Source organism: Lutra lutra, chromosome 4 (assembly GCF_902655055.1).
Source record: "Lutra lutra chromosome 4, mLutLut1.2, whole genome shotgun sequence".
NCBI lineage: Eukaryota > Metazoa > Chordata > Mammalia > Carnivora > Mustelidae > Lutra > Lutra lutra.
In genome coordinates, this window is record NC_062281.1 from 196,451,055 (window position 1) to 196,467,869 (window position 16,815).

The 16,815-nt window shown below is 66.4% G+C and overlaps 1 protein-coding gene across 5 annotated transcripts; it reads left to right on the top strand.

The window, feature by feature from the left end:
• The first annotated feature begins 694 nt into the window (after window positions 1-694).
• Window positions 695-16,462, top strand: PANK4 (pantothenate kinase 4 (inactive)). 5 transcript variants are annotated; one of them, XM_047725905.1, is made up of 19 exons: window positions 695-836; window positions 4,575-4,657; window positions 4,971-5,185; window positions 5,671-5,854; window positions 6,091-6,183; window positions 6,530-6,683; window positions 6,771-6,952; window positions 7,510-7,591; window positions 8,093-8,193; window positions 10,260-10,415; window positions 11,074-11,186; window positions 11,376-11,463; window positions 13,268-13,419; window positions 14,240-14,295; window positions 14,417-14,466; window positions 14,837-14,941; window positions 15,261-15,361; window positions 15,444-15,512; window positions 15,992-16,339. In XM_047725905.1, exons 1-19 carry the CDS (start codon window positions 713-715, stop codon window positions 16,203-16,205), a joined length of 2,322 nt encoding a protein of 773 aa, XP_047581861.1. In that variant the 5' UTR covers window positions 695-712; the 3' UTR covers window positions 16,206-16,339. The 5 variants fall into 5 exon arrangements, with proteins under 5 accessions (XP_047581861.1, XP_047581857.1, XP_047581858.1 ...); XM_047725901.1 differs by having other exon boundaries at window positions 703-836; window positions 14,837-15,026; window positions 15,992-16,462; XM_047725902.1 differs by lacking the exon at window positions 14,417-14,466 and having other exon boundaries at window positions 703-836; window positions 14,871-15,026; window positions 15,992-16,462.
• The last annotated feature ends 353 nt before the right edge of the window (window positions 16,463-16,815 follow it).

A 16,815-nucleotide genomic window follows, 5' to 3' on the forward strand; every position in this document is an offset into this window, starting at 1 on the left:
CCCTGAGGGACACGCATCCCTCAAGGGTCTCCCAGCCATCAGAAGCTTCCCAGCGACTGGCCCTGAAACCTGTCCTGACCACCATCTGCAACCGCACTCCAGCTTCAGGAACCGTTTCAGCTAGTTCTCTGCAAATGCCTGTAGACTCTCCACTTTGCCAAAAGGCAGCCTCCTCCAGGCAGGCTGCAGTGCTTTCTGCTGCACTCTCTGCAGACCTCACCATCAGAGTGAGTGTCCTCCCCAGCGGTGCGCAGGTGTGCCATCCACCCTGCACTGGTGGCGCCTGGACAGCAGGGCCCCCCACACCCCCATTTCCATGGGGCTCTCGCAGCCCACAATCCTTCGCTCCTAGACAGCCGGGCTGGTGGGTCACACGCGCCTTGATTACAGCGGTGCTCATGGACGGAGGCAGGTCTTTGGAGCCCCAGGGACCTCCTCTGCACTAGCTCACAGCACTGGACGTCAGCATCTGGCCAGCTCGCCGAAAGGGCAACAAAGACAATAGTCCAGACGTTTTTTGTTGGGCCAACGGCCTTGGGGACCCTGGCTCAGGCGAGCCCAGTGGCCTTCCAGCCGCGAGGACCATAGGGGCGGGCGGGGAGGGGCAGGCCCGGACGTCTCATTAGCATAATATATGCGCGGAGGGCGTTTAGCAGTCAAATATATGCGCATATATCTCCATAGATGATTAGGTTGGCCGGGCACATTCAAAATGGCGGAGTGTGGAGCGAGCGGCAGCGGGAGCAGCGGGGACAGCCTGGACAAGAGCATCACGCTGCCCCCCGACGAGATCTTCCGCAACCTGGAGAACGCCAAGCGCTTCGCCATTGACATTGGTAGCCGCGGGCGGGCGCCGGGAGCCGGGCGGCGCGCAGCGGGCGTGGGCGCCGGTGGCGGAGCCGGCGGGCCGGGGGCGGTGGCAAGGACGAAGGGCGGGGCGCGGGCCGCCGGCGCGCACAGCCTTTCGGACCTTGTAGTCCGCGGCCCGCCGGCGCCCGCGTTCGCCGTGGCGGCGGGACTACCACTCCCGGCAGGCGCTGCGCGGCCGCAGCGGGGCACGCCGGGCGTCGTAGTCCGGTGCGGAGAGGCGGGCGGCCCGGCAGCCCCTCGGTGGTCCATCTCCGTAGGGTCGGGCGCCGGGCGGGGCCTGTGCGGGCCGTGAGAGAGGCCCGGGGCCCGCCGTCTGGGGCCGCGCCGAGTGTGGACGGCGGCCAGGCCTCGGGGCGCGGGAGTCCTCTGCGGGCTGCCCGCCCGGGCCCAGCCCGAACCCTCCCGCGGCCGCCTCAGCTCCCGGACGGCTGACATTTGGCGGGAGTTTGGAGGACCTGGACGTGGACCTGGGGGCCCTGGCTGGCGGCCTTCAGAAGCCTCCCTGTGCCGCGCGGCCCGCGGCGGTGCCCCAGGGCCCCGCCCAGCCTCCGCCCTACCTTCCTGCGCCGGCCAGCCCCAGACCCTTACCCCGCCCTGGCGCCCCACACCTCCCAGCCGCCCCTGTCACAGCCGACACGAAGTTGTTTCAGGTCACCGGCTGTAAGCGGCCAGGTGGGCATGGCTCCTGGGCAGCGTGGCGCTCGGCGGCCCCGCCCGGGTCCACCCAGGGATGGAAGGCTGTGTCCTGCTGCGGAGGACACCCGGAGCAGGCCAGGGCGGGCGCAGGCTCAGATCCCTGCGGCGGCCTCAGCTGGCTTGTGCCTGCCAGCAGCCAAGAGTGGACGCTTGCCCGCCGTCCCAGCCACTGGTCACACGCCGACCTGGGGGAGCTGGGCAAGTGTGCTCCTCTCCTGGAAGGAGCTGGGGCGCCCTGGCAGCCGTGTGCATGGGATCGCTCTGCTGTCTGGGACTTGGGTGGGGGAGGGCGTCCTCCAGGAGGTGGGAGCCGTGGGGAGGTGGGGCTGGATCCCCTGTTCTTAGCCTGCAGACTGCCGGGGTGGTGAGCGGCGCTGCTGTGGGGCCCTGACCTGGCGGCAGGTGTGCCAACGAGCCCATGTGGAGCCCGGCACAGGAGGAGCGTGGGACCTGATGAAACGTCGTGCCCGGGTGCATGTTGGGCTGGCGAGGGGAAGCTTAGAGGCCCGGCTTGGGGGGTCCTCCACAGCCAGGCTTCCCAGAAGGCCCCTCAGGGCCCTGCTCTGTGTGTCTTCGGAGACCCGCCCGTGCCTCCAGGTGACCGGGCCATCGGGTGTGAGCCCTCGGGCACCCACCCGGTTTTCCGGCACGTACGCTGGGGTGCTGCTGCTTGGGAGCGAGGCGGTGCTTAGCGTTTCTGAGGTGCAGCCAGAATTGGCTGGCCGCAGGGTTTACCTTTGATCTTCTGTGTGGCCCCCAGGGGCAGCTTATAGCCATAGGGCAGTCCAGGAAGGTGTCCTCTGGCGCCAGCCCAGGCGGGGCTCCTGGGCAGAGGACACTCGGGATATTTTTAGTGTCCGTGTTCATTTCCCCTCTTGGGAGATTTCCTGGGTCTGGGTCCCGTGTCTGTGTTTCTCCAAAGGACACAATCATTGTTCCGAAGGACAGACCTCGCGTGCATTCCCAGGGCTGGTAGGAGGTCACTGCTCAGGTGTGGGTCCTCAGCCCTGAGTGCATCAGTCACCGTGCACGTCTACAGTCTGCTTTAAAAACAGGCTTCTCCCGCTTCCCCTGGCCTCTCCCAGGCCTCTTGGTCCAGCAAAGCTCGGCTGCTCTGTGTTCTCGGCCAGCCTTTTTCTCTCTCGGACACTCGTGTCAGCCAAGTGGATTCCTCACTTGGAAAGCACTGGGGACATTTTGTCAACACAGATTGGGGTGTCCCGTGCCCCTTGTTGCCCAAAATAGAAGGACAGGCCAAGAAGGCAGAGGAGGGGATGGCCCTGAGTCAGGCCCCGTAGGTCTGGATGAGTGCGGGGGTCTTGGCTCAGGGGCTGGAGAAGGGACACAGGGAGGCTGCTCTCACGGTCCGGTGCTCCTGGCCCTGGACCAGGGAGGCTGCAGTGAGCACAGGGCTGCATGCACTGACCCTCTTAGGCTTGACGTGCCACGACCTGTGGCTGGGAGCTGGGTTGGTGTTCACTAAATCCAGGGGATCTGAGCTCTCCTGCTCTGCCTGCCCCCCCTGCCCCTGTTCTGCTCTGTGAGCTCAGTCCAGTTCAGGCTGACGGCCCTGCTCCGCACGTTCACACTCACCTCGCAGACCCCTGACTCTTCCCTCCCCAGGGGGTGTGGAGAGACGTGTCCGGGCTGCTGGGCATTGCCCCATGGGGGGCGCGTGGCGTGGGGCACACAGACCTGACTTCCCTCCCCCCAAACCCCAGCACTCATATTTGCTTGGATTTAAAGCGCATCCAGAGAACACACAGCCTGAAACTGGGTTTCCGCAGCAGGTGAGGGGGGCTCGCGTAGGGTCGCTTTTTGGAAAGTCTCTCAAAGTGTATCTTCATCCCTTTGCATTGCTGGCCTTTTTAGGAAACCGTTAATTCAGAGTGGAGGATGCTCTGGCCAGGCGGGGATTGGGGGCAGGGAGGACGGATAAGGAGGCTTAAGACCAAGTTCTCCCGCTAAAGCCCACGGCCTAGGGATGAGGGTAAGCCTGTGCCTGTGCCGGGGTGGCCTGAACAGGGCCCGCCAAGGGCAGGTCACCGCCATCCTTGCAGGCCCGTCCACACTGCGGCGGGCTCCCAGCGGGTGCTCTTGACAGTGGGTTTCTCGTCCCTGGACCAGCTTCAGCCCTCAGATGCTTCCCGCCTTGCGTGTTTCTTATATGTTCCCTCGGGATCGTGTCACAAAGCACTGGTCAGAGATGAGCCTCAGCCTCCCCCTCACATAGGGCTCGGCCTCACCTGGGCCAGCCCACGGAACCGGGCAGGTTTCCAAGCGGCTCTCGGCCCCGAGCCTCCCGCCCCTCCTCCTCCTCGTCATCACCAGCTGTCGCGCACGGACCCACTGGCCGCCTCACTCCGCACACTCGGAAGTGACCGCCCAGGACGGCTTTTTAAGTGGCCCTGAAACGTGTTTTAGGCAAATAAAGCCTCTTCTGCTTCCCGGTGCTGGGCTTCCCAGGGCGCGCACAAGGCTGGCTGGGAGGAGGAGACCCTGCTGCCCCCAGTGTGGCCTCCCGGCCCAGAGCCGTGAGAGGGTGCGCTGGTGACAGCAGCCCCTCCTCTGCCCGTCCGCTCTGGGAAAATACTTCTTTTATTGCTTTCCCTGCGCCATCACGGCTAGCTGGGTGCTGGTCAGTGAAAGCTGTGTACTCGCCGGCCTCCTCTGTCGGGTCATTTTCACGATCAGAGTCTGAAATGGAATTTTTCTGAACCACTCATGATCGCTGAGGCTTCCCGGAAACAGGACGATTTCCTTCCCCCCCCCAGGACTGGATGCGGAGGGGAGGTGGACAGGCTCAGGCCTCGTGTGGTCTCAAAGACAGCGGAGTGTCTGGGTCTCCCAGTCGATGCCCTTCCTCTGCCCAGGGCCCTGCAGAGTTTTGGGCTCAAGTTACACCAAGTGCCTCATGCACAGGACAGTGTGGCAGAGACCGTGCATGGAAGAGCCTCGGGCCCTCCCGTCCGGCTCCTGACTTTGCCTGTCTGTGTCTCCCCTGCCAGGGGGCTCGCTGACCAAGCTGGCCTACTACTCCACCGTGCAGCACAAAGTGGCCAGAGTGCGGTCCTTCGACTACTCGGGCAAGGTGAGCTGCCTGGTGGGCTGGGTGGGTAGGCAACGCGGTGCCCCCGCCACGCGGTGCTCTCGTGCTCTCCTGGCCCCCCGCCCCCACCGCTCACCCCATCGGCTTAGCTTCCTGGATGTTCCTCACGCGAAAATCCCTCCCTGCTCCCTCGCTCGGCCCCCCTTCCGCCAGGGACCCCAGCAGGGCACCTGCTCCCTCCCCGCCCTCCCACCTGAACTCCCCGGAGAGCTGTGCCTGTTCAGGGCCCTCATGTCCACGTCCTTCCCTCCCCGAGGGCAGCACGCGCACCCAGACCCCCGCCCTCTACCCGCAGGACGCAGAGCAGGACCACGAGCCGCCCTACGAGGTCTCTGTGCAGGAGGAAGTCACTGCCCGGCTGCACTTCGTCAAGTTCGAGAACACCTACATCGAAGCCTGCCTGGACTTCATCAAAGACCACCTCGTCAGCACGGAGACCAAGGTCATCCAGGCCACCGGGGGCGGGGCCTACAGGTTCAAGGACCTCATCGAAGAAAAGCTGCAGCTGAGGTTGGTGGGGCCGCAGGGCCTGGGGGAGCGCAGGGGCCGCTGGCCTTGGGTCTTGGGTCGGGCTCTGAAGGGGCTAGGGTGTGAGCTGGGCTGGCATCAGGCTTCTGGTAGCCGAAGCCTAGGACGGCCTGGGCGGCCGAGGAGAGAAGGGGGCCCTGCTCCTGCGGCAGCGCTCCCCGTCCTGCTGGGGCAGAGGTCCCTGACGTCTTCACCCACACGGGGAGTGAGGCTGGGGCCACGCACGCAGCAGAGTTCTGGGTCTTCGGGTGCGTGTGGCTGGCCCGTCCAAAGCCATTTGCAGGGCAGAGGGGAAGGGGTCGGTCTGAGTTGTGTCCGGTGCGTGTCTGGGAGCCACGCGTCCCTCGCAAGTGGGCGGCTGAGCGTGGCCAGGAGGGAGCCCTGGAGGGAGGGAGCCCGGGGCCGGCCCAGCCCGAGCCGCCACGTACAGCAGAGGCGCTATAGCGTCCAGGCTCTGTCCCTTGCAGAGTGGACAAGGAGGACGTGATGACATGCTTGATAAAAGGCTGCAACTTCGTGCTGAAGAACATCCCCCACGAGGCCTTTGTGTATCAGAAAGATTCCGACCCCGAGTTCCGATTCCAGACCAATCATCCCAACATCTTCCCGTATCTGCTGGTTAACATCGGTTCTGGAGTCTCTATTGTGAAGGTGACGCACGCTGTGGGGGTCACACTTGTGGCAGCCGGGCAGGGGTTGCCGTCTGCTGGGGCTAACCGGGTGCAGCTGGGGGGCAAGCTTGGGCTGTCGGGGGCACGGCAGGCAGCCCAGGGGTGGCCCTCAGGAATGGAGTTGCCCGTGTCTGGGCCGCCCCGAGCCCCCACGCCCCATGAGCCACAGGGTAGGGCAGGGCCCCTGCTGACCGGCCTCCCGCGCTGTGCGTGCAGGTGGAGACCGAGGACAGATTCGAGTGGATCGGTGGCAGCTCCATCGGGGGCGGCACCTTCTGGGGACTTGGGGCTCTGCTCACCAAAACAAAGGTACTGCAGGGGCCGCAGGGAGATGCCGTGGGCTCTGCTCCGGGTCCTGGGTCCCAGACCATCTCAGGAGGGGGGTGGCAGCTCCGAGGCTAGTGGCTGGGGGACCGGCCAGGGACCCCGGGCCTCGTCCTGGCCGTGGTTCTTGGTCGCTGCAGGATGGCCCTCCGTACTGCCAGTGTCGTCCGGGGCAGTGGGCGGCCAGCAGAGCCCTGACTGCCTCTCCGATGCTCAGCTTGACCCCCTTCCCGGACTCAGGAGGGCCTCCTGGCCCACCGCGTGCTGCCCCGCGGGCTGTGGCAACGCCGGCAGTTCCCACAGCCCCCCCTCCTGGCCCCCGTCCCCGCAGAAGTTCGACGAGCTGCTGCACTTGGCCTCCAAGGGCCAGCACAGGAACGTGGACATGCTGGTGCAGGACATCTACGGCGGGGCCCACCAGACCCTGGGGCTGGGCGGCAGCCTCATCGCCAGCAGCTTCGGGAAGTCGGCCATGGCCGACAGAGGTACCTGCTCCCTTAAACGCCCTCTGCGCACCGCCAGCCCCCTCGCGGCCTGGCCTTGCCCAGCAGCGCCCGCCTGTGCCCCCCCAGAGTTCTCCAAGGAGGACATGGCCAAGAGCCTGCTGCACATGATCAGCAACGACATCGGGCAGCTCGCCTGCCTCTACGCCAGGCTGCACGCCCTCGACAGGGTGTACTTCGGCGGCTTCTTCATCCGCGGCCACCCCGTCACCATGCGCACCATCACCTACAGCATCAACTTCTTCTCCAAGGTGACCCCCGCGGGCCCCTGGAGCTGCCGCTCCTCCCGACCCTCCCTGATGCTCACTAGCTCGCCCTCCTGCCCTCCCCGATGCTCTGGCGCCAGCCCTCCGTGTCCTCAGAACCTGTCGACCAAAGGGCAAGGGGGCCCAGGGCAGGCTTTTCCCGGGCCCCTGCCTCTTTGCCCTGGCGGGTTCCAGCACCGGGCGCCGCGGCCGTCTTAGAGTTGGTTGCGGTGGCAGCGGTGGGCACGCGGGTGCCGTCTCCCCCGTGGATGAGCTGAGCTCAGAGACGTCCTTCATTCCCCAGGACACTCTGGGCTGGGCCTGCGAGTGGGGTGGTTGGGTGGGTGTTAATTTTGTGGAAGAAGCTGGTCACTCTCTGATTTCTCCAAATGCCAAGCTTTTAACTTCAGACCTGAATGTGGTTTTGTGGACGAGTGCATCGCGGACTTTTCGGGAAGCCCTGCCGCATAGGGAGGCGGACAGCAGGCGGTGGGTCAGTTCAGAGCTGCCCAGACTCCCCCTGTGGCGGTGAGGCCAGCTCAGGCGGGGTCTTGCTGTGGCAGGGGGAGGTCCAGGCGCTGTTTCTGAGACACGAGGGCTACCTGGGAGCCATCGGAGCGTTTCTTAAAGGAGCAGAACAAGACAGTGAGTCCAGCGGCCGGGGTGACGTTGCGTCCCGGCAGTGCAGGGCACATGGGGAGCAAGAAGGAGTAGAGACTGTAGAAGTGGGTCTCTAATCTTCTCGGGAGGTGCCGGCCCACTGCCTTCACACTCCCCCTGGAGTCCAGCACCTGTGTGGCGGTCTCGGTGGGTCAGGTGGGGGCGGGGGCGGGGGCTGGCCCTCAGCAGCAGTCCTTCCTTCTTCCGAGGGGTCATCTGTGCGTGACGAGGGCGAGGAACGTGCCTTGGCGGCCTGCCCGTTGAAGTCCACTTGGAGGGTGTGATGGGGAGGGCAGGCAGGCTGCTTTAAGACGCTTGGAAAGGTCCAAGTATTCATACAAGGGTTCAGTACTAGCGAGAGAGACCACGGTGCCACGGCCCCAGGCTCCCTTGGTATTGTGGGGACCTTCTGTGGCGGTCGGGCCATGCTGGGGTGTGGGTGCAGAGTGGTACCTCTGGGGTGACCCCTGGTTTTCTCCTGTCCAGACCCTAACCAGTACAGCTGGGGAGAGAACTACGCAGGCAGCTCTGGGCTGATGAGCTCGTCCCCAGAGCTCTGCCCGACACAGCGGGCCAGGAGCGGCACCGTAAGTGCGGGGTCCTTGGTGGGGTCAGGTTCCGAGACCCCCTGTCCTGGGGCAGACTGGCCACTGACCGACCATGGACATCAGGACGATAAGAACAGGGGTGCTGGCTTCCCTCCTCAGGCCCCAGCATTTCTGTGTTTTCCAAAAGTTCCACGGGACCCCCAAGACCATGCAGTCCAGGCCCCCGTTTGCAGGGAGAATACAGTGTATGCTTCCGCAGGACCGTGGAGCCACTGACAGCAGAGCTGGGGTCTGCACCAACCCGGGCCCCTCCCCTTAGACTACGTTCTCTGCCTCATGGTTTCAAACCTGACAGAGGCACAGAGCCTCTTGCCCTGGGAAGTTTCCTACCCATTGCTTGACCCCCAGCTGGGGAGACACCTGTGTGACTGGGCAGGGGCTCCTCTGTCCTGCTGAGTGGGCACAGAGGGCCTCCCACCAGGACCAGTGTCAGCCGGACATAGGACGCTGTCACCATGGCCCATACTGGGGGACTCACAGGCTTACTGAGGACGTCCCCCCAACTGGCATGTCACTCTTGTAAGTCTCTGAGCACTTGGCAGAGCTCGGGCACCGGGCTGGAGAACCAGCTGGACCAGTCCAGGCGGCCAGTCTGGGCACACGGGTCAGATTGCCTCCTTCAGGACCAGCCTGCTGGCTTTTCGGATGCAAAGCTGGTTTTCAGTTGTAGACGCAGGTTCCCTCACAAGTCGGTGTAAGCACCGCAAGAACACGGGATCTGACCACGACTTCCCTACGAGAGCCCCTCCCAGGGCCCCGCGTGCCGGGCCCGGCCGTGCAAGTAGGTGGCATGCGCAGGGTCTCCGCATCTTTGATCCCCACTTCTGATCTGTGGAGGTGCGATGTGGATTCCTGCCTCAGGGATCGCAAAGCCAAACGGATACATGAGCGAGGAGGGCGAGTGTCGGAGCTGGCGTGCGTGCCGGCTTGCTCTGCGCCACACGCACCCGTCCTGCCGGGTCTCTGTGCGGCCTGTAAGGCAGGAGCAGAGGCTCCCTCCACACACGGGCGTGCAGAGCCTACATGAGGCAAAGCTGAGGTTTGAACTGCTTGTCGGCCGGGCGGGGTGCCCCTGAACACCGGGCCGAGGCCCCAGAGATGGGCGACCGTCCACTTTCTTTCATCGCGTGGAAATGCACCAGCCGTTTCCTGGCTGAGCGCCCGGTCATTCGGGCACCCTGAGAGCCAGGGCGTCCCCAGGCGCAGGCGCCACAGCCCAGAGCACGCCTGCCTTTTGCCTTCCGAGCTTGCCGGTCCGGCCGCCGGCAGACGAGCGGAGTCAGGTACGCGGCCACAAGCAGAAAGAGGGCTGCCGGGCTCGTGCCGAGTGAGGTGTGAGCATGTCTCCGGGGACCAGGGCTAGTGGGACACCAGCCTCGTCTGAACGACAGAAAACTTAAACGCGCCAGGTGCCGAAGGACGGCTCCTCCTGAAACGACCGGAGCACGTGCTTGTGGCTGGTGGTCCCAGGTAGCACGTCGGGCGGCAAGGGGTCCTACCCCTCGGCCTAGCCAGGGAGTTGCTTCCGGACGGCATGTGTGGTGGGCACCCATGCTGTGGAGAGAAAGGAGCCAATGTGGAAGCCTGGACTGCCTGCCCCACGGGGTCTCCGTGGCCTTGCTGTGGGCACAGTACCCCGGGAGTCACGGAACAAGGGCCGACTGGGCAGAGAGGGGACCACGCCCGTGGGGGCTGGAGCAGCAGAGACGGGGCCAGAAGTGCAGCCCGCGTGTGTGGGGAGAGCAGCACGAGCTGGTGCAGGCGTCCCCGGCCACGGGGCCACCCCGTGACAGGAGCACCAGCAGAGTCACTGGGAGGGAGGGGGCCTCTGTGGGGTTGGACGGACTCAGGATCCGGGGAGCCTTGCTCTGGGCACCGAGGCCGGGAAGGGCTGCGAGGTGGGCGGGCGGGGCCTGGGAAGAAGGGGCCTATCTACCCCGTCCTCGTCCGCTCCCCCCAAGGAGCTGCTTCTCAGACTGGCACGAGGGGGTCTCGGTCTTCCAGAACCGCCCGGCTGACGCACATGTCGCCTCCTGCCCTCCCAGTTTGACTTGCTGGAGATGGACCGGCTGGAGCGGCCACTGGTCAACCTGCCCCTCCTTCTGGACCCTTCTTCCTACGTGCCTGACACGGTTGACTTGACAGACGACGCGCCAGCCCGCAAGTACTGGCTCACCTGCTTCGAGGAGGCCCTGGATGGGGTGAGGGCTTGGGGTGGGCCGGGAGCCCCCGGGGACGAGAGACGGGCATCTCTGGACACTGTGGGGCTCCCAAGGAGCAAGCGACAGTTGTGGGGGGTTGCTCAGTGGCCGTGGGGTCTGTGTCGGACTTTGAGGGTTGATTCCTTCCTGTTCCTTGGGTGTAAGTGCGACCCCAAGGGCTTCGTGGGTCCGCACCTGGGGCTGTGCCAGGTCGCCGCGCTGGTCATGTGTTTGGGCAGAGGCACATGGTTGACGTGGGGTCGGGGGCCATGGCGGTGCGATTCCAGGCCCCGGTGGGTTGCTTCTCGGGCCTTCCAGGCCCCTGCGAACGTGTGTCTCTCTTCTGTCCTCATAGACCTCCAGGCTCTGTCCTCTGAGTGAGGGGCCTCCAGGCCGGGACCTCGCCATGGCCTCCGAGGATGGTCCCAGGCCACCTGTCCCCCTCCCCCCCCCCGCCCCCGGTGCCACAGGAGCTCGTCCTGGCCGATGTGGCTCTGAGCCCCGGGTGGGGGCCAGCAGTGACCCCATTCCCACCCCACAGGGGAGAGCCCGGGACCCCGATCGCCAGCGGCCGTGGGCCTGTGTGTGGGGACGTGCTCAGACCACGGCCCTGGCTGCGCGGAGGCCGGGGCCTTGCTAAGCGGCCTGTGCCCGGCAGGTGGTGAAGCGTGCCGTGGCCAGCCAGCCGGGCTCAGCAGACGCGGCCGAGAGGGCCGAGAAGTTCCGGCAAAAGTACTGGGGCAAACTGCAGACGCTGCGGCATCAGCCGTTGTGAGTGTCCGCGCTGGGGTCCCGATAGCCGCCCTGGGCGCTGTGTACCTCTGCCTGGCCTCCCCGCGCGCCTGCTCCATGGCCACTCTGTCGCGAGGACACCCTTCAAGGGCAGAGGCGGCAGGGGGGCGGGGAGGCGTGTGCTTGGCGGTCGACCCCCTGAGCTGCCTTCTTCCGCCTCTTCCCCAGTGCCTACGGGACCCTAACCGTGCGCAGCCTTTTGGACACGAGGGAGCACTGTTTGAACGAGTTCAACTTCCCAGACCCCTACTCCAAAGTGAGTGCCGCCTCCCTGCTCGGGGTTGGTGCCTGTGAGGGGGCGCGGGCAACAGGGGGCAGGGGCACGGCCTGGCCTGCCTGGCACAGCGTGGGTGGTCTCTCAGTGGGCGGTACCTGTCTCTGGCCTGGTGGGGTCGGCGTCCGGCCTCAGGGTTGGCGTTTGTGGACACCAGTCCTGCTCTCGCAGGTGACAAGCTCCCTGGCTCACCAGCGGCCGAGAGGTACCACCCTCCTCCTTGGACTGTGGTGCCCAGGAGGCCGTGTGCCCGGGGATGGCGGCCAGGGCTCCAAGCCAGTGCCGCATACCCTGCCTCCTGCCTCCCCTGCCCTCAGAGTGTCTGGGGATAGGGCGTGGGGCGCCTGCCAGGGTCTGATTCTCCCACCGTGGCCCATCTCTGCCCTGCCTGGGGCCATGGCATAAGCTCCCCGCGGCCACGTGTGAGTGTGCCCGTGGCCGTGTCTGAGCGTGCCCGTGGCCGCGTCTGAGCGTGCCCGTGGCCGTGTCTGAGTGTGCCCCGCGGCCGCGTGTGAGTGTGCCCGTGGCCGTGTCTGAGTGTGCCCCGCGGCCGCGTGTGAGTGTGCCCGTGGCCGCGTGTGAGTGTGCCCCGCGGCCGTGTCTGAGTGTGCGCCCGCGGCCGCGTGTGAGTGTGTGCCCGTGGCCGCGTGTGAGTGTGCCCCGCGGCCGTGTCTGAGTGTGCGCCCGCGGCCGTGTCTGAGTGTGCGCCCGCGGCCGCGTGTGAGTGTGCCCGTGGCCGCGTGTGTGTGCCCCTGGCCGTGTCTGAGCGTGCCCGTGGCCGCGTCTGAGCGTGCCCGTGGCCGTGTCTGAGTGTGCCCCGCGGCCGCGTGTGAGTGTGCCCGTGGCCGCGTGTGTGTGCCCCTGGCCGTGTCTGAGCGTGCCCGTGGCCGCGTCTGAGCGTGCCCGTGGCCGTGTCTGAGTGTGCCCCGCGGCCGCGTGTGAGTATGCCCGTGGCCGTGTCTGAGTGTGCGCCCGTGGCCGCGTGTGAGTGTGGCCGCGTGTGAGTGTGCCCCGCGGCCGTGTCTGAGTGTGCGCCCGCGGCCGCGTGTGAGTGTGCGGCCGCGTGTGTGTGCCCGTGGCCGCGTGTGAGTGTGTGCCCGTGGCCGCGTGTGTGCCCGTGGCCGCGTGTGAGTGTGCCCCGCGGCCGCGTCTGAGTGTGCGCCCGCGGCCGCGTGTGAGTGTGCGGCCGCGTGTGAGTGTGTGCCCGTGGCCGCGTGTGAGTGTGCGCCCGTGGCCGCGTGTGAGTGTGCCCGTGGCCGTGTCTGAGCGTGCCCCGCGGCCGCGTCTGAACGTGCCCGTGGCCGTGTCTGAGCGTGCCCCGCGGCCGCGTCTGAGTGTGTGCCCGTGGCCGTGTCTGAGTGTGCCCGCGGCCGCGTCTGAGTGTGCCCCGTGGCCGTGTCTGTGCCCCGCGGCCGTGTCTGAGTGTGCCCCGTGGCCGTGTCTGAGCGTGCCCGTGGCCGCGTCTGAGTGTGCCCCGTGGCCGTGTCTGAGCGTGCCCGTGGCCGTGTCTGAGCGTGCCCGTGGCCGCGTCTGAGCGTGCCCCGTGGCCGTGTCTGTGCCCCGCGGCCGTGTCTGAGTGCACCCGCGTCCATGCTGTTGTCAGTCAGTAGGTGTCAGCATCCGGGTTTGCTGGAGCGCCTGTGACAGCGTGCTGGGCGTCCGTCCCTTAGGGCGGCCTCGTGGGGACGTCCGCAGCAGGGCTCCCTGCCTCTGCCTGGTCCGCCGAGCGCCTGAGGGAGGCAGGGCCATGCCTTCACGCCCACCAGCGACTCACCTCTCCCCGCAGGTCAAGCAGAAGGAAAATGGAGTCGCGCTAAAGTGTTTCCCGAGGGTGATCCGCTGTCTGGACGCCTTGGGCTGGGAGGAGAGGCAGCTGGCCCTGGTGAAGGGGTTGCTGGCGGGGAACGTCTTCGACTGGGGAGCGAAAGCCGTCTCTGAGTAGGTGCTGCTGCCTTCATGGCGCCTCCACGCTTCAGTCCTGCCCCTGCCTGCTCACTCCGTCTCGGGCTCAGGGCCAGGGCCCGACCTGTCCCCCTCGGCCACGTGTACTGCCCCAGCAAAGTCCCCGAGGAGGTGGCAATGGGGGGATGGGGTCCCGGTGCCTGGCCCCAGGAGTGGGTGGCGGCTCTCTTTCCTGGCTGCCCCGATCCTGTTCAGAGCAGGCACGTGGAGGGCTGGCTGTGGGTTTGGGGCATGATGTTTTCAGACATAGAAACCCAGATCTGGGCTTTGCATGTTACGGTGGGAATCAAACCATACTTAACGGTTGAAATTGGGAGATGGAGGTGCTTTTCGAAGGAGCTTGCAGACGTGGGTGGGAGCAGGTGGCCCAGGGGCCCTGAGGGCGTGGCACCCCCAGCCCAGCCCTGAGCCTCTCCCCTTGCTGGATGCTGGTCTTCTGCCTGGTGTCCTGTCCTTGCCCTCGCTGGGTCTATGTTGAGAAGAGCCCTCGTGTCCTCCTTACCCTTGTCACTGGCTGTCCCTTTGAGTGTCATGTTGGGGCGTGTGCCAGGCGAGGCTGAGGCTGACCCAGCGCCTTGCCGGAAGCTGCCACACACTCGGGACTCTCACCCCTCACTCCGCCCCCAGCTCCCCACCACGCCCCATGTCCTGGAGTGGGCTCATCCAGACCGCCACGGCTCCGGGGCCTGTGAGGCTTGCGCACTCCGGATCCTAGCGGGCTCAGCCCATGTGGGCTCCACAGTGAATGCCGGAAGCTGAGGTTGGGGTTTTGTGACTTGCTTTCTCCCCCGTGCAGCGTTCTCGAATCTGACCCCCAGTTCGGCTTCGAGGAAGCGAAGATGAAGCTGCAAGGTAGGGGCTCCCGTCCTGTGCTGGGACTTTGCCCTGCAGGGGAGGGAAGTCGAGGGCACGGCTGCGGGAGGGGAGCGGGCCTGCCGGGGCTGGGGCGGCTGACTGGCTCTGTGTCCCACAGAGCGGCCGTGGCTCGTGGACTCCTACAGCAAGTGGCTTCAGAGGCTGAAGGTACACACCACCGCCCCCGCCTCTGCCCCAGGGCCAGGCCATGCTCTCCAGGCCCCAGGGGAGGGGGTGGACACAGGAGGTGGCACGGGGCCACTCCAGGGCGGTGCACCGAGGGCCCCCCAGAGCCGCGGCCCCGCTCCCCCAGCTACTGCCCCCTGCAGGCTCTGCTGGTTAGGTCGGTGGCCACGGCTCAGAGGTCGCTGGGGACACAGTTCTGGAAGAGCCACAGGCGCGGCCCGCCCCCCGCACCCCAGCACCTGCGGGAGCCAGCAGCCCTCGGCCTCGGCCTGCGGGGAGCATGGAGTACTGAGGTGTCTGCAGCGCTTGGACGCGCCTGTTCCCGACTGAACGTCATGGTTTTGTCTTACAGGGGCCCCCTCACAAATGTGCCTTAATTTTCGCAGATAACAGTGGAATAGACGTCATTTTGGGAGTCTTCCCCTTTGTCAGGGAGCTTCTCTCTAGAGGGACGGAGGTGAGCGTCCAGGCCGCGGCGGGACCCCTGCCCTGGGCCCTCCACTCGCAGTGGGGTTGGCGCCGTCGTGGCCTCTGTGGGGCAGGTAGGTTCGGGTGAGGCTCCTCGCACCACGGACCTTGGGTCAGCCCGACCACAGTGTTCTGGGGCCGTCTTCGTCCCAACCCAGGAGCCGGCCCTCCTGGAGGCCAGCGAGCAGTGAGAGGTCGTTGGGGTCGCGCCGCTCAGCCGGCAGCCCCGGGTGGGTGGGCAGACAAGCGCTGGCTCGGCGCCGGGCGGCCGCTGAGGTCCCTACAAAGCTCGGGGCATCCCGCCGCAGGTCATCCTGGCGTGCAACTCGGGACCTGCCTTGAACGACGTCACCTACTGCGAGTCCCTCATCGTGGCCGAGCGCATCGCGGCCATGGACCCCGTCGTCCAGTAAGTAGCCAGGAGCCCGGGGTCTGCGTGGAGAGGTGGGGGTACAGCGGGAGGGGTGCTGACCGGTCCCTGTGCTCTGCAGCTCGGCGCTCAGGGAGGAGAGGCTGCTGCTGACGCAGACGGGTTCCAGCTCCCCGTGTCTGGACCTCAGGTACCCCGAGGCACCTCTGTACCCACCCCTGGCCTCCCTGTGTGCCCCAGAAGGCAGCAGCCCCTCGGTGGGGCCCCGGGCGGATGGGCTCGGGACCCCGGGCTGCACTGTGGGTCGGGTGGGCCCCATCTGGTGAGAGAGGCAGACGCCCCTGAGGCCCCTTGGCGCTGATGACCCGGTCGCCGCACTGGTGTTTCAGGCCCTAGGGATCCTAGAGCAGGAGAACCGGGCACCGGGAGCCGGCTGGGGCCAGAACAATTCCCAGGGCCGACCTCCTCCCTTTTCGGGGCTCCTGTCAACCAGGAAAGGGGATTTCATCACGGAGAGAAGCGGCGTTAGGGCCAGGGGTCGGGGGCTCCCCAGGCATCCCTGCCAGTCACTGCCCTTCAGGGACACAGGGCATGGCGTCTCCCTGGGGACAGCTCAGTGCAGGGGTAAGGCACCGCCATCCCCCCCTCATAGCCCCTCCCTCCCCGCAGCCGCCTGGACAAGGGACTGGCCGTGCTGGTCCGGGAGCGAGGCGCGGACCTGGTGGTGATCGAGGGCATGGGCCGTGCCGTCCACACCAACTACCACGCGGCCCTGTGCTGCGAGAGCCTCAAGCTGGCCGTCATCAAGAACTCCTGGCTGGCCGAGCGGCTGGGCGGCCGGCTCTTCAGCGTCATCTTCAAGTACGAGGTCCCGGCCGAGTGAGGCGCCGGCCCCGCCGGGCAGCTCTGCTCAGCGCTTGTCAGGGACGTGCTCCGACCGCAGCAGGGAAACCGAGTTCCAAGCAGAGCGTTCGTGTCGCACACCTGGGACAGGAGCAGGAGCCAGGCGTGCCCCGGTGCGAGCGTGTGCCGTCAGGTCTCTGTGATGCTGCCACGTTCGTGCTGGGAGACGCGACTTTTGTCCAGTGAGACATGCGTATTGGAATATATTTAACTGTGAAATAATCTTTTATACACACACGTGTACAGATGTAAATCCGCGCTCACGCCTCCGGCAGGCCAGCGGGAGCTCGGGGCGCCCAGATAGAGCCCGCGGTGACGTCCGGCTGCGCCAGGTGCTCTCAGACAGTGGCCCCACGAGCCTCTCCCTGGGTGGCCGCAAGCGGGGTCTTCCCTCCACTTACTGCTGGAGCCCCTGATCGTATGTGGGCTGTGGGCTGTGGGCCGCAGCCGTCCCGTGACACCCCATGTCCTTGCCAGCCCTGTCACCAGCACGTCTTGTCAGGGGGCCATCCTATGTGTCCGCAGCCCCACTGCACCCAAGACGGATCAGGGGGCCAGGCCAGGCTGGGCCATGCTCCTGACTGGAGGCA

Bases quoted from the DNA above. Each gene is read 5' to 3' on its own strand.
- PANK4 (XM_047725901.1), top strand. From the start codon at position 713: ATGGCGGAGTGTGGAGCGAGCGGCAGCGGGAGCAGCGGGGACAGCCTG. The intron at 6,184-6,529 runs GTACTGCAGGGG...CCGTCCCCGCAG, and splicing joins CTCTGCTCACCAAAACAAAG to AAGTTCGACGAGCTGCTGCA. The intron at 8,194-10,259 runs GTAAGTGCGGGG...CTGCCCTCCCAG, and splicing joins AGCGGGCCAGGAGCGGCACC to TTTGACTTGCTGGAGATGGA.